The sequence below is a fragment of the Protobothrops mucrosquamatus genome, unplaced genomic scaffold (assembly GCF_001527695.2).
Source record: "Protobothrops mucrosquamatus isolate PMUCROS unplaced genomic scaffold, P.Mucros_1.0 scaffold1348, whole genome shotgun sequence".
NCBI lineage: Eukaryota > Metazoa > Chordata > Lepidosauria > Squamata > Viperidae > Protobothrops > Protobothrops mucrosquamatus.
The window spans coordinates 21,793-38,571 of NW_015387544.1; the positions used below are offsets into that span (position 1 = coordinate 21,793).

General features: G+C 40.5%; 1 protein-coding gene across 1 annotated transcript; it reads right to left on the bottom strand.

Moving 5' to 3' along the window:
• Window positions 1–907: 907 nt before the first annotated feature.
• On the bottom strand, window positions 908–15,346 carry GRPEL2 (GrpE like 2, mitochondrial). Its single transcript, XM_015821558.1, has 4 exons — window positions 15,167–15,346; window positions 7,846–8,002; window positions 2,614–2,695; window positions 908–1,449 (listed from the first exon to the last, which is right to left on the bottom strand). Exons 1-4 carry the CDS (start codon window positions 15,253–15,255, stop codon window positions 1,082–1,084), a joined length of 696 nt encoding a protein of 231 aa, XP_015677044.1. The 5' UTR covers window positions 15,256–15,346; the 3' UTR covers window positions 908–1,081.
• Window positions 15,347–16,779: the final 1,433 nt, after the last annotated feature.

The window sequence follows — 16,779 nt, forward strand, 5'->3', positions numbered from 1 at the left end:
TTAGAGCAAAACAAATTAATAAATTATTTGGCTGGGCATAATAAACTCCTATTACCCCAAAGAGATGTTCACCTTCAAAACACACTACAATTTTTAATTAGCCAAACCATTCTTGTAAGATAGACAGGTATCATATCCCTGCTTAAAAGCAGCTTCTTGAAAAGTTCAAGAAAACAAAGATTATATTTACGAATCCATTTTCACAAATAACTTAGGACCGAGAATATACTTTTACTGGCCAAGGCACTCAGGGAAATTTTGAGATGCAAAACCAAATCTAAGAAACATTCAAAAAGAAAAGTGTTGGAAGCTTCAAATCACATAGACATGGCACATGCATTCTCTCAAAACACAAATGCCTAAGTACAGTTAAAAACAGCTTCAGAAGGAAGGCAGTCTTGGACTTAAGTGGTTAAGTGGTGCCTAGAATCTTCTCCAAAACATGTTCTTGGCCAATTATCAAAGAACCACAGAGCTATCATTGTCCATATATTTAAAGATGAAAAATCCATTAGTCTTGTATCGCTTAAGGAGAATGTTTCAAATAACACATGAATAAAAACATAAATTGAAAAAAGAAACCAGATTGAAATAAGAATGACTCTGGGTTACTGTAAATAAAGCTCAGATGAAATGTATACCACAGATTATAAAAAAGCAAAATGGGAACAATAGCGAGGTTAACAAGCAGATTAAAAATAAATCTTGGAGAAAAGGCTTTTTTCAGAGAACAGGTTCCAGTTTTAGTCACCGTTGAATAGACCTATTGAAATCAATGGGATTTTACTGACTGGCTTTTCAATAGGCCTGTGCATTGTTGGAATGAATCCTACATTCCTTTTAATTCAGGCTTAAAATTAACAACAGAAAAGACAACACCACTCCTTACATTTGTGACACAATAGAAAAAAAATATCTTTACACAACAGGAAAAACTAGCATTCAATAACTACATCTTGAAAGGGAAGGCCAAATTATCATGCCAATCCCGAGAGACCAGCAAATCATACCAGTGTGGCTTAATAAATAAAGCAGCAGTAATGATGTGGACAAAAGAAATAGGCTCATAAGATCCCAATTACTAAGATGCAGGTTCATCAGATTCTTGAGATTCTACTGCCACACCTACATGTGCATGTCTGATAGTGCGGCCATGAAGTTTATAACCATCCAGTGTCACTAAAGCCACAGTGCCCGTTTGCGTATCTTCTGCTGGCACATGACACACTATTTCATGGTCATAGGGGTCATATCTGCCACCAATGGGGTTCATTTTTTGCAGGCCGTGCTTAGTAAAGATGCTTTGTAGTTTGACTTCTATAAGAGTCAGGCCTTCACAGATCTTATTCAGGGCCAGAGCTGGATCATTATCTTCCTCTACAACAATCTCCAAGGTTGTCTTCAGGATATCTGCTACTTCTACCAGATCTCTGCAGAAACTTTGGATGCCTGCAGACACAAAGAGAGGCAAAAAATCAAGATAACAATAGTTAAGGTGGATAAAAACATTTTGGGATCTTGGGATTATCTAAATAGAAGGACTTCCTGGATCTCAGGAACAGTCGTATTTATGCTGATTCAATTTGAAGCTTCCACCAAACTGTAAATCCAGACATTACATATACTTGCATCAGTAGAATATATTTCTTTTAACCTGTAAAAAGCTGTTCAGTCATAGCAACTATCTTTTTGAAGTAGGTTTCACTCTATTGTCATCTTCAGGTTGCTAATGAGTTAACCCAATTGTTTTACACTCCATTTTATTTAGCAATAAGGAGTAATAAAATTGTATCACATAGTCTTGACCCACAATCTCCAAGTAATCATTTATTAAATTTATAACCTGCCTTTCATTCAGGCACTCGGGACTGTGAACACAGCACTCTTTTCTATTTTTCTCATAACAGGCAGATTTGGCTGAGAGAGGGTAACCGGCCCTAACTTACCCAACAGGCTCCCAGAGTTGACAGGAAATTTGAATTTAGGCCTCTATACTTCTACTCCAGTATCTTACTGTGCTGTGGTGGCACAGTGGTTAGAATGCAGTACTGCAGGCTACTTCTACTGACTGCCAGCTGCCAGCAGTTTGGCAGTTCCATTCTCATCGGCTCAAGATTGACTCAGCCTTCCATCCTTCCGAGGTCGCTAAAAATGATGAGCCAGATTGTTGGGTGCCAATATGCTTAGAGAAGGCTGTAAAGCACTGTGAAGCGGTATATAAGTCTAAGTGCTATTGCTATTACCACATTTCGCTGACATGGTGTTTTCACTCCAGCTTTAATTTTTAACCATTATGCTGCTTTACTGTGTATTTTGTTGTTTTATTTCACTTGACATTGTAAACTGTTGTGTAATAAATATTATGAATCACATTAACTTTAAGGATGGAGAATCTAAACTAGTGGAATCTTTTTTTTTCAGGCTTATGCTGAAGTTAAAACATTGCTGGACTCCTTCAGTGAAAAGAAGAGGTGCTGGACTCATGTGAGGTCCAAAGCATTTCTTAGGAATGGTTTTTCAATACATGCACAGTCGTAAGAAATACTACTAAAGATACATAAAGCTATCACTGCATCAAACTCTGGCACAACACTAGCATATCTGTTTACTTACCAAAAATCTTAGCATCCTCAACAAACTTTTGTGTCCTACGCCTGACATTTTCAGAATCCATTAGGGCTCTTTGGTATCGTTCCTACATTCAGAGGAAGAAGCAGAATCAGGCAAAAGAATTCTAATCCAAGTAACAGAGAACGAGTTCTCCATATTGCTACAAAGAATATTTAATGCAGCTTGGTCAGACAGCTTACTCATACGGTAGGCAATAGATTTGTTAATTACTGGAAAAAAATAGACTGGTATAGAAGCCATGTTAGTAAATATTATCTTGCTATCTACTGCCCTACAATTTCCACTTCTTCTGGCGGCATGCCACCTGGCGTTTACAAAACTGACAGCTTAATTCCTAGATAGGGAATGCGTGGCCCTGAATTAAACAAGATGCTCCTGAGGAGAGATGCTTATTTTAGCATATAACAAAAGAATATATTCCCCACAATTCCTCTTTCTCTAGGTTTCACCCCCCTCCCCTAACCATTCCTTCTCCAGGCTTTAGTTCTTTTTAAAACTGTAGCTGAGCATCGTAACTAAAAATAGAGCAAAAAACCTCTAAAGAAAAGCCACAATCTGCAAGAAGCTGAAAAAAATCCAGACAAGCGAGAAGGGAACTTTAGCTTCAAGCATTAGGTTGTCTTAGGAAACAAGCTCAGCTAGAAATTCTGCATGAGATGAATTATTTTGATTGGGTATATTTTTTAAATTTATTTTCTCTGGTGTTTATTTCTTTGCACAAGTTCAGGAATTCTGTGTTGTTTGCAATTTGGACCCTCTTTGTAGCAGTTAGCTCTAAATAGGAGAACAGTATCACCTTTGCTACAAGGTTCCTCCTAAGTTTCCAAATGAGATTTGAACTTCTTCCCTTCCCTTCTTCCTTCAGTCTTAACTGCCCATCTCCCTCAGAGAGGAGCTCTGGGCAGTTTGCCATTCATTTGCCATTGAATGCTTCCTTCTGACTATCTAAAGAATTTTTATTTCTCTTTTTCTTTCACAACAAGGCTTAATTTTTATTTATCACTCAGAAGATCTCCTAAACCAAAGGACAGAGAAGGAAAATTTCATTTGAGCCCTGTACCTACAATACTCTAGAGGCAGCAAGTGATGATACAGAAATTATTTCATTTTTTTCTCCTTTAAATTTGCCAGAAAATAATACAAGGGTGTGGGGTCACTATGTCTTTTGCATGTTGGGGATGTGTGTGGGGGGGGGGTGGCCCTAGATGAAGCACTCCCTGGAAGATAGGGGGTGGCAGCATGAATCACCAATCACCATACTAAGGTTGAATTGGGCTACAGTGTGTAGATCTGAAGGGATCTTGGAATAGGTGGTTAAAACTTCCTACTTTTTATCCTATGGGCTCAGCCTTACCATTATAATCATAAACGAGAAGTAGGTTAGAAAGGGACCATTTCAGAGACACCGATCAGTGGGTCCTTGAAGTCAAATAAATAAAATTTCTAAGTTTTAATATTTAACACAGTAAATATTATTAGGTATAAATCATATAAACCTAGGCCAGTGATGGCGAACCTTTTAGAGACTGAGTGCCCAAACTGCAACCCAAAACCCACTTATGCATCGTCAAGTGCCGGGTGGGTGTGGCCCATTGGGTGGGCATGGCTGCGGTGGTAACGGCAGACTGGGTGGGACTAAAAAGTTCAATCAATCAATTCCAACTTTGCAAGATCATTTTTTTCCCGCGAGAAGTTGAAATTGACCGATTGAACCTTTTTTTTTTTTGCACACGGCGGCGGAGGCCTAAAGCAAAAAGGTTTTATAAAACCCAGCTGAAGGCCTAGGACGGCGCACGTGCCCACAGAGAGGGCTCTGAGTGCCGCCTCTGGCACCTGTGCCATAGGTTCGCCACCACTGACCTAGGCTTTGGGAGGGGTCTCAATTATTTTTAAGAATGTAAATGGGTCTTGAGAAAACCACTGACATAGATCAATATGCAACTGTTATGCAATACAACAGCAATAACAAAATTGGAAAAATGAGAAAACGGGGCTCTTACATAAATTGTTTCTTATAACTGTGATACAAGGCGTGCAAGAAGAAAACATTACTGCCAAGGTAATAGACAGCAAAGTTATTTAAAAGCTATTTCAGTAGCCTCAGCAGATAGCATGGGTGGATGATCTAGAAAGCTAAGCAAAGATGAGAACTCTACTTGTGAGTGCCAAGACAATGAACAAGAAAATGGGTAAGGATGGAGAGAGCGAAAAATAAAATAAAACAAAAATTCTAAAAGGCAGTTCTTCTTAATCATGCCAAGAAACTTGTTTGGAAGTATCCTATAAGTGTCCAGGAGTCAAGCTAGTCTCAAAGGGAACTTTAAACTCTGCAGACTTCTTTCTCACTTGCTGCCCAAAAACAGTAGTTGGACTTACCATGGAGTAAGTCACTGGAAGATGGCCAGGACAAGAAAAGGTTAACTCCGCCTCTTCTAGCTAGAAGCTGGACTTAAGACTTCTTGTCCCATGAAGGAAATTCCTTCCCTTCAGTCACATGTATTGACTTCCGCTGAGTATGGTTCAATTCTTCCTTTATTGTATATTCCACTATAACAAAATTGTTAAGACACATGGAGATGGAAGAATGCGTAACTGTTAGTGAAAGACAAGTAGCTCATATCCTAACCCTGTTTAGTTTCCTAATCCTCTTCTATTCTATATAGCAGTGATGGCGAACCTTTTAGAGACTGAGTGCCCAAACTGCAACCCCAAAACCCACTTATGCATCCTCGAGTGCCGGGTGGGTGTGGCCCATTGGCTGAGTGTGGCCAATTGGGTGGGCGTGGCCACGGTGGTAACGGCAGACTGGGTGGGACTAAAAAGTTCAATCAATCAATTCCAACTTTGCAAGATCTTTTTTTTTCCCATGAGAAGTTGAAATTGACTGATTGAACCTTTTTTTTTTTTCCACATGGCGGCGGAGGCCTAAAGCGAAAAGGTTTTATAAAACCCAGCTGAAGGCCTAGGACTGGGGTGATGGCACGCATGTGCTCACAGAGAGGGCTCTGAGTGCCGCCTCTGGCACCCGTGCCATAGGTTCGCCATCACTGCTATATAGGGTGGGATTTGTCAGTTCCATCTTCCAGTGACCAGAGAGATACAACAGAGAAAACTCAACTACTATTCTTGCTCATTGGAGACAGTATACAGGAAAATGACATACTACAGCAGTATTCCCAATAACAATTTAGCATCAAATAAGTTGAAATTTATTTATTTTATAATGTCTTATAAAGTTCCACTAGTTCCACCTGGATAGCTGTGTCTCTTACAGAATTGCTATGAAGGAAGGAAAGAGGCTGTCTCTTGCTGGCTGTATACACCATGGCAATGTGTTTTCCAACTTGAATGCCAAATGTAGAGTGAGAAATTTTGTAGGAGATAAAGGTGGTAGTATTTTTGCTCTCCACCTTATGATTAGTAGATTCTTAAGAACCCTGCATCTATTTAGTCCGAGCCATTTTGTTTTATAGGCTTGGCTGGATTTGGACTGATTTTGAGAAGTACAATTTCTAGTGCATAATGTAATCTGAGAACTGATCTTCAGAATGATGGAAAAATCTAGCTATAGATGACTTGGGTCATGAAACACATGGATAACCAAGGATGTCCTTAACTTCCCTACCTGCGAAGCAGAGAGAAAAGGCCTTCTTCCAGATAAGCAGTGGCCTTTGCTCATCCAAAAAAACAGTTTAAGCAGATGCCTGTCTATGCATCATAGCCCTCTCTCCAATCTGTAGGAAACTCAATACTTCCAAGAACTCTTGTTCACATGTCACAAGTTTCTGGTTTTTTGTATTACCATTCTTGGAGCAGGTTATCTGGTGACCAAGGTGGTTTTACCACAAACGTGGAAGATCCATATTCAGCAACTGATCTTATTTAGCTTCCAAGCATGAGGTTGTAGCTACTCTGGACCAGTAGCTTGAGACAGAATATCCAAATGTTCTAAAAGGCACCATTGGTGTTGCTTTCATCTGCACCATGTCATAAAGCTATGGCCCCCTAGCGCCAAGGTTGTTAGAATCAACTGTGTTTTGGGTAACTTCCTTTACACATCATCTTGTATAGCACAAGGAAAGAAAGCAGGAGTGCAAAGAGTAGTCCTTTTGGTCATGATGCCACCAGGGTGTGTTAGTACTCTCTACTGCCTTGTTGGGCTATAGGAAAAAGTCTTAACCTTGGATTTCATGAGCAACTCAACTGTCTCTTTGAACAGCTTCATCGTGTTTTACTGAGACCATCTTTCAATCTGTGGTCCATCTTACAATGCCTAAGCTATAAATCTTGCCAATACAATGGTTTCTGTTGCCATAAATCTGGCTGCAACTATAGACAGTCTAGAGAGAGATCTGTCATCAGGTGGGGAATCACAGAGATGACCATGAAGAAACTATTCAGAGCCAGAATGTTTTAGGAAGTGACTCAAACTGACTCCACCTTGACTCCCTCTGGTATAAGAGGGAAAACCAGTCAGGCTTGCAAGTTTCTGTTATAGTGGCTTATCTCAATAAAGTAGAGTTCTAAACATTTTGTGAGTTTGTTTCTTGATCTAGTCAACTTTGAGGGGCTGTCATATCATTATGTTCTTCTGCTGTATCCAGTATATCTATGATAACATCAAATGTTCATACAACTGTAGCTTGGTCAGAGATGGAAGAGACTGCTGCTGCCCAAATTCCCAGGCTGCTCCATGGTCTTGCCTGGGTTTTGCTCATTAGGGCCAATAAAACTCTTCATAGCAAAACCGCGCCCACCCCATTGCTGGCAATGGGAAAAAAGTTACAATACATTGCGGCACGTCACTTGACGTTGCGAGTTTGACACCCTTGCCCTATACAGAAGATATAAATTGTTAACTACTCCCTCTTCTTGGATCTCTCAGTATCCTTCATCTCTTCCACTAGCATCCTGGTGGACTAAAATAGTTATCAAGTGGGTTCATTCCCACTGTGGAATGAGAAGCCAGACATAGCCAAATTGATCTTTGGCTATTTTATTTGAAACAATGTATTTATAATTCATGTTCAATTTCAGTTGCAATTTGATAGATGCAGCACTATTAAGCTTTAGTCAATGACAAATGTTCTATATGGTCCCATAGATTAAAAAAATACTTTATATAAGTTATAGGGCTGAATCTTTAAGAAAGTGCACAGAAATGTAGATGTGCAGTCCCTTATTCAGGAAATCAAACTCCAAAAAGTTACTTACTGTTAAGACACGGAGTTGTTCTTCTAGCTTGATGGTCTTGTGCTCTAAATTTCCCCCCCTCAAGATTTGTCTAGGTTCATTCTGAGGATCTTCTGGGCCACAATCATCCCCTGTGCTCTTTTGTTGTGCAGCGGTACTGAAGGCGAAGAGCAAACCTCTGAAACAACATAAAGACCAAAAATGTAGAGAAATATACATTTGCAAAAAGCCTTTCCATTTCATCTTTATTTTAAAAATATAGATTCACTTATTAACTGGGATGGCTGCAAAGCTTTTGGATTTTATCAAAGAATCTAGCCTTAGCATTGTACTACAAGTTAAGGATATTTTGTTTACTTTTTTTGCCAATCTAAAAAGGACTTATTCACAGAATTAGATTGAAAAATGAATAGCTAGGCACATTCAACTTAGTCTGGAAACTTGATTCAGGTTTTCCTGATTTACAGATAGTACTCTGTGATTATCAAAGGACATTAACTACCATGATAGTTTTTTTTCCTGTCTAGCACCTTCAAGACATAGGCATACGAAACATAAGCAACTGGCTGACAAGGAAGGAGACAGTCCTACACACCTTATCATTTACAACACAAGAAAATGTTTACAATTACACAATGACCTAACAATGTGTATATGATCAACAAAATGGAAACACAGAGCAGGCATCTATTTTCTATGCTTATTAGAATTTTAGAATCCTTTGTAGAATAAGACATTTATATTTCTATCCATATCCTGTGTAACGCAATAGTCAGCTATATATACTCTTATTGTTCAGCAGAGGTGACTTCACTCAGCTGAGAAATAGCTGTAGCAAATTTAGATATACAAATTTTCTGAGAAAATAGAACTCAATATACAAAATCAGAGTGAACAAAAAGACATTACTTTGCTTTTGATAAGGAAAACTCAGTTTTGCCACTGTTTCTTTGTGTGTAGAACCACACGTGCAGTAATGAATAGGCCCTGAATCCACTTTTCATTATCAGCTGCACCAACAGGAATCCTTATGATAGTCACATAGGCATTTAATTAGATGTGGTAATGTTATTTGGAATTCTAATTTCAGTTTCCTCAATATCTTTTAGATGCTTAGATATTGCAATTCAGCTAATGATAACTGAGTGGGGGCAACTGATTTTTTTTAAAGCCCATTGACAGGTTATGCTAATAATTTGGGCAATAAGGATAGCAGCAAGTGAGCTTGTGAAGCCAGACATTAATTAATAAGAATGCAATGTGGAATATAGTTCAGACTTCCAGCCAATCTCTTCCAGCCTATAAAATCCTTAACTTTTAGGATTTTGTTAATTTTATTTCTCCTCTCCAGCCAATTTTTAAAGGGAAAAACAAAACAAAAAAAGCATTAGTAAAGGTTATATTCCACACTCCCTCCTCCCCATTACACATATACACATAGTTTTACTTCCAGCTGCTGATAACAATTTACTAACTATTAAATAAAAATTTCCTCAAAGGAGAGGCCTTTCAGATAGTCATTCATATCCTGGTCACCTCATGACTGGACTATTGCAATGTACTCCACATTGGGCTACCTATGAAGACCATCCAGGAGCTACAAGAAGTTCAAAATGCAGCTGTGTAAGCAGCAACCCGTAAAGTTGCATTGGTTGCCAGCTTGCTTCCATGTGCAATTTAAGGTGCTGGCTATCACCTATAATGTCCTTCAAAACATAGGGCCTGGTTGTCTCAAAGTCTGCCTATCTCCAATTATTTGTGCCTGCTAGAGTACATTCTGGCAGAGTGGATGTGCTCCAGGTTCATTCATTTAAACATGTTCATTGTGTGGGCCAAAGTATGTCTTCTCTATTGCTACCCCTGCCTTTTACACACACACACATATATATATATATATATATATATATATATATATATATATATATATATATATATATATATATATATATATATATATATATATATATATATATATATATATATAATGCCAAAACGTTCCCTAAGAGTCACTTACATATGTATATAATTTACATATCAAGTATGCATTTATATACTCATTTAATACAGGTAATTCTTCTTTAACGCCTGCCTCATACAGCGACTGTAGTTACAGTGGTGATGACAAATTAATTTTGTGACCAATTCTTGCATATATGACCTTTGCAAAGGAAAGCTGAAGTAAGATCATAAGCACAGTTGCAATTTCACTTGCTTTGCTTAACAACTGAGTTGCCAATCCCAACTGTAGTTGCCAAATGAAGACCGCTTGTGCATGAATAAATCTCCATGGACAGAAGAGGAATTTTCTTTCGAAATATACAAACAAAGGTGATATATTTTGCTAAAAGAAAGGTTATAATTTAGTATAGGGGTGTACACTCCATGGCCCATCGGGTGCATGTGGTCCTGGACAGCTAGAAATGCATTTCCACAAGATGATAAATTTTAACATTTTATAATTGTATGCAGCCTAAGTTAATTCTTCACTCAATGCAGCGCAGATAAGTCAAAAGGTTGGACAGGCCTGGCTTAATAGATGGTTGGTCTCATGCCATATAATAAACTGCAATGGGAATTTACCACCAGAGAGTATTTTGCCTTTTAATTTTTTTCTGCTTTTTCCAGAAGCATATTTAATCTGCAATTAATGAAAAGTAATTAAATCAACTAAAATCTGAAACCTGCCAAATTAATAGCAGATAAGTAGGATTCCCGATCCCTTGAATTATCTCAATTCTTAGCACAAAGGCCCCCTCCAGCTGTCTCATTTGAAGGCAGAAAAGCTGGAGAAGGGCAGGTCAGGACTGTATGTGCAGCCACATTTCTTCTCCACAGGTTCAGGCAAACACCTGAATGAGGCTTAGATTAGTGAGGCAGCCACTTAGAGGACACAAGCTTAAAATAAGTTCACAAACATTCAGAACAGCTCATAAATCTCCTCTCTAAAACAAGCTGCCCTTTAAATGCTTACATTTTCTCGCTGGCTGTTTATATCTGAACATAACTGCACATGCTGTTTATTGCGTGACAGTGAGTTTGAAGGAGTCTTTGCCAAAAATTTACTTAAAGCAAATCACTGTCTAGACATGCACTCTTTTACCAGCTCAGTAAATTCTGCATTGCAACACATACCTGCTTAATTTATAACACTTCTTGCTATTTCAAATAAGCAATCTTCTTCAGTCTTTAGGGCCAGATCCTAAAAATACTTAATATATACATAAAAGAGCTGTCTTGTGTCTTTACCTGGTCATATGTATCAGGAGCTAGAAAAACCTGTCTAAATGGTGACATATTTAAGTTGCATTACTTATCTGAGCCTTGGATGTGAACCATAGTTACAAGAAAAGAAGGAAGAAAGGCAATTCTTAAGGGACTTGCCTGATTGACAAAACAGCTAGAGTAGGACCACTATTTTCAACTGAGTCTGAGAAATTACTTTGTCAGAGTAACAAGTCAGATATTCCAAAACATTAAATCACAGTGAGCTCTCTTGTGTTTTTAATTACCATATCACTTCCAATTCTAGAACAGATTCATGTACAGTGCTGTGCTCTGTGTGATGAGGCTATCTTTGAAAAGAATACAAAAGCTTCCATTGATTCAATACGGTTAGTTCTGAGTAGAGAGTAGATACTTCTAAGTATTAGCAACCCATAGATAGAGGATGGTGAATTTCTGATCTTCTAAATTTTAAAAATCCAAGTTTGAAATCTCAACAGTCGATTCCTTCTGTATGAATCTGCCTAGGAATTCTGTTTGTTCTAGAAGCCCTGCTTCAGGCATTCTGCCATCAGACAGACAATGGAGATAAGTAACTGGCAGAAAGCTTTTTAATTTGATCAGTAATCATCTCCAAGAGATAATATATTTGATACACTGGGGTGAACATCCTCAGTAAAATTGAACAACATACCCTCAGAATGGTGTTGAAATCTAAGTTACTGGGGAATGCACATGTCTTTTGTAACATAGATATTTGTACAGCTGACATAAGTCTATCACATGCTAGGTATTTGACAATCCTTTACTAAGTTCAAAAGGGAAGTTCAATGTTTAACTATAGAATTTGCTGTAAAATCATTTACTTACATATAGGATAAGTAGTTTGCTTTTTTGCTACTTTGGTTTATTCATCTGTGTGTCCAGGACACACAGGCATGGAACCTATGTGAAGTATTTTCCCTCAAATATGTATAGTCACCTATCAAACAAACCACAACTCTGGGCAGCATACAACAATCAGATAACAACACTGATAAAAACAAGAAATATAAAACTATAAAATCCAGATTTAAAAATATTATCATAAAAGCAAATAAAAAACACTGCTCTAAGAGGGTAAGAAAAGTCTCTTAGCAATGGAGGTCCAGGTCCCTGGAAGCCCCAGGCCTGATGACATAGCCTGTTCTTGAGGGACTCTGGGAATGTCAAAAGGATGGACCTAATCTAATTTTGGGGAAGAGGGAAGAATATTCCATAAGATAGGAATCATGGCAGAGAAGGCACATATACATATACTGGGTGTGTACATGGTATTTTCCCTATTTGTAATTAACAATGACACAAACGTCCCTACATATATTTTTCTGGCATGACTCCATGATCTTGCCTTTCCAGGGGTGGGCAACCTTGGCTCTTTTATGATTCGTGGACTTCAACTCCCAGAATTCCTGAGCCAGCATGGCTGGCTCAGGAATTCTGGGAGTTGAAGTCCACGAGTCATAAAAGAGCCAAGGTTGCCCACCCCTCATCTAGTCCTTGGCCCATGAGCTAGACAGGCCTTATTTATCCATAGCAGCATGCTCATCTTATTTTAATATCATTTAAAGACATCAAAATGTTTAAAATCTGCTATGTTTTATGTCTGGTGGGAACTCAGGTGAAACAGAGGGAATAGAGGCAGGAAAAGGATCAGCAAATTTCATGCCAATATAATGCTGTTGTAGATAATTGGAGGACACTATAACTCAGCACTTAACAAAAGCTCCTAAAAATTGTTTTCTCATTTATAAATTATGCTCTACATTAATATGCATAGCTTGCTTACCAGTAGTAGTTGGTGTTGCAGAACAATGGAGTTGCTGAAAAATATATAGTGTCTGAACCTACCTGAACAAACTCAACAACTATTCCAAAGATTTAAGCCCAACTACTGAAACTTTTTAAAACTCATGTTGATCATCAACAGTATTTTAAATGTTTTGATTGTGAATTTGGGTTTCAAAACTGTTTCAGGGAGATCTATGGTACTATTTCCAGCCTGAGTCCTGATATTCTAGCCCCACCCCCTACTTTATCACTGTATTAAGACCATTTGCAATCAGAAGTGTTTTGCCTTCAGAGAACATATAAAATAAATGTATATTATTAACACTGTTCAACAAAAATACATACTCTACACAAAACATGCTCTTATTCAGTATTAAGCACACTCCCACAATATAATCAAATAATTCATCAAAAACTCTACTTTCTTGTTTTTTTACAGTATAGCTATTTAAGTTTCTGAATAAATGTTCAACTGGCTGAAAGTTTTGCCCGTTATCTAAAGATTAAATCATAGCAACTGGACTAAACTTTGTTAATTTGAGATGTTTTGTTACTCATCCAAGCAACCTGATCAATCAAAACAAAGTTAGGCAAAGAGTCATTGGAATGTACCAATTCTTGCCACACCAACTTCAGAGGTTTCTTCCCAAAATACTTTGCATGATGAAGTTGCTCAGATGAGCAACGAAACATCTCAGATTAACGAAGTTTGATCCAGTTGCCATGATTCAACCTTTAGATACCTTTGGCCTGGATGAGTCTTCATTGAGATTTTGTCCATGTTATTCTAATATTAGTACCTCTGAAATCAAGTGTCATTTTAAATATTTATGTTGATCAATTAATTTTAACTTTCAAGTATACAGTTAAAGAGATACCAGAGACTGGAATAGCAACAAAAGAGATTAGATGGTTCTATCATAATGGCTACTCTAATCAGCATATTCAGAGCATTTGCCTGCAAACACTCATTTGGAGATCAACGTTACCTTTGCATCACAAGGATAAGCTTAGCCTTTTACATACTATACCTTAATAGAACAGGTTTAATATTTAATATTGTGTTTGGTTTGTGAGCTGCTCAGAAAACCTGGAAGCAGCTGAAGACATGTGGTAGAAAAACCCCAGCCTGGTCTTTTCATTGAAAATCTCCTCTCCCCAAGTCCGACCCTCCCCCTCCTTCCCAACTCTCTTCTGGAGGGATTTCTCCTGCTTTCAGGCAGTTTCTGAGATCAAATACCAAAGTGGAGGAAGTAAACGTGAAAATTGGGGGCTCTAAAATAGTAGCTCATTTTAAAGCGTGCAGGTAGAAACAAGCCTGTGCAGAGGGAGAAGGTAGAGAAAAGAAAGGTGAAAAGGCCACGTGGGTGGGAAGAGCGATTTTCAGATATGTTCGCTTCTGGCTCGTAAACTGCAAGGAGTCACGCGAAACGAATGTCGCCTCTCCCCCTCCCTGCTTCCTCCACACCCACACTGAGCAAAATGGCTCTTTCACCCGATTGAAAAGAGGGATGGAACACAGCCTTGCTCTTAAAGCTAGGCGACCCGCCGATCTTCGCAGCCATCTCAAGAAAGGCCGTCTAGGGCAAGGGTAGTCAACCTTGGCTCTTTTATGACTCGTGGACTTCAACTCCCAGAATTCCTGAGCCAGCATAGCTGGCTCAGGAATTCTGGGAGTTGAAGTCCACGAGTCATAAAAGAGCCAAGGTTGCCTACCCCTGGACTCTAGGGAGTTCCAGCAGCAATTCAGCGCCCGCCCAAACGACTCAAGTCCAGCAGCTGCCAGCATTTCTCTTCCCCCCCCCCCCCATTTCTCTGCAGAGGAGGAGGAAACTCAAGACAAGTGAACCCAAATTCTTGGGAAGGGGCCGCTTTGCAAAAAGATGCAGCCGGGAGCCAGGATGCGCGCCCCCCTCTTAGTGCTGAAGGCTGGATGCCATTCCTGAGCACAGGCGAGGAAAACCACAGCGGGGGGGGGGAGGATCTGGGAGGCATCGCCTCGTGTTTCTCCGAGAGCCGCAGGGAGGGGGGGGGGCGTCCAAGGGGAAGCGATTTAAATCGAAGCATCCTCCCTGCCTGCAAATAGCCACGCAAATAGCCACGCAAACAGAGCTGCCCGTCCACAACCTCATGCACGTTTTAGAAAAGCCGCCTTCTTCTCAAACCAGCCCCCCCGGCAAGAAAAAGCGACTAGCCCGTTCCGTCCCGGCGCAAGAGCCCGCCGCGGTGGAGGAGAACCAGCCCGAAAGCCAAAGACGATGGATAAAAGAATGACCGGGCCCCCCCTTACCTGTTGGAGTGGATCGGAGGGTAATTCAAGTGGAGCCAAAAAGGGCTCAAGCAACTCCGCGCCGCTCGCACAGACCTGCCCGCTGCCATTACCGCCGCCGCCTCGGTCACACTGAGCGAAACGGACAGAGCGGCTTTCCAGACGCTCACGGGAGAAAATGAGAACACTCGAACGACTACAACAACCGGCGGCCACTGCGCCTTTGATTAAAGCTCAGACTGCAACTCCCGCCAGGCCTCGCGGTAAAAAATGCTCCGCCCTTAGGGCGGGGACTTCGTGGGAAGGAAGAGGGTGTTAGGTTTAGATCAGGGGTAGGCAACCTCGGCTCTTTTATGACTCGTGGACTTCAACTCCCAGAATTCCTGAGCCAGCTATGCTGGCTCAGGAATTCTGGGAGTTGAAGTCCACGAGTCATAAAAGAGCCGAGATTGCCTACCCCTGGTTTAGATGTTAGCAGGCAAAAATCGGGCTGGTATGGTTTCCTCTTCAGCCAACTAAGAGGAATATTGCACGGGCGCTTTCCTGTTGGATCGGTTGTAATACTTTCCCTGGTTTCGACATTGTTGTAGCAGACTGAATTGTATGTGAATTGAGAGGCTTTCCTTGGTTCTGCGACCCCATTCGGCTCCCTTCGTTTTTCAAGCATCCTAGGAATTGTTTCTTGCGCCAAGAATTATATGTAAATGATATGCTGTCGAAGAAATTACCATTTTAGGGCACATTTTCTAGGAGGAAGCGAGTGTGAGTCGTCATAAGACTCGAGGAGCTGAATCAGCTACCTGGGTTTCAGCAAGTTCCGCTGTTGTGGGTGTGCATCTGCTTTTTCTCAGCTCTGCCCTCCGTGACTTCTGACTAGTACCTGAAGTGTGAAAAGTCCGATGATCTTTGTTTGGCAATCCGATTTTTCTGTGTCTCTTGCCTTTTGGAGGTATTGCAGCCCAGATACAATAGGCTTAGCTTAACCTACACTAGAACTACTGTATTGCGATGGTTGACCCATTAGATCCAACTTCAGTTCTTTGTGACTTCAGATCTCACTGGGTGACTATATGTAGGTTACCGTTTCCCCGAAAATAAGACCCAGTTTTATATTTTTTTTGCCTCCAAAAGAGGCACTAGGTCTTAATTTCGGAGAATGTCTTACCTTAGGACCACTACAGCCAGGCCTCCCACACCCCAACACCTGTCGCGCTGCTGCTTTATTTCTATGTCTGTTTGCTGCCACTTGTGGCGGGATGCCGTGTGGTGCATTGCGCTGTTGCCGCTACTCATGGCAGGAGGCCGCATGGTGCTTTGCACCTTCTGCTGCTTGTGGCGAGAAGCTACATGGCGCTCTGGGCTGTTTCTGCTGCTCGTGGCAGGACACTGTGTGGTGTCCTAGGCCCAAAGAGGCACGCGGTGTCCTGCCGCGAACAGCAGAAATGGCCTGAAGCGCTGTGAGGCTTCTTGCGAGCAGCAGAAACAGCCTGAAGAGCTGTGCGGTGTCCTGCCGCGAGCAGCAGAAATGGCGCAAAGCACTGTGCAACCTGCCGCAAGCGGTGGCACTGGTGTGATGAGCCATACAGCTTGACAAGTGTCAGGGCGTGGGAGGCCTGGCTGCGGCGGTCCTACCG

Bases quoted from the DNA above. Each gene is read 5' to 3' on its own strand.
- GRPEL2 (XM_015821558.1), bottom strand. From the start codon at position 15,255: ATGGCAGCGGGCAGGTCTGTGCGAGCGGCGCGGAGTTGCTTGAGCCCT. The intron at 8,003-15,166 runs GTAAGGGGGGGC...ATGTTGTTTCAG, and splicing joins CCTCCGATCCACTCCAACAG to AGGTTTGCTCTTCGCCTTCA. The intron at 2,696-7,845 runs GTAAGTAACTTT...CTCTGAATGTAG, and splicing joins AACAACTCCGTGTCTTAACA to GAACGATACCAAAGAGCCCT.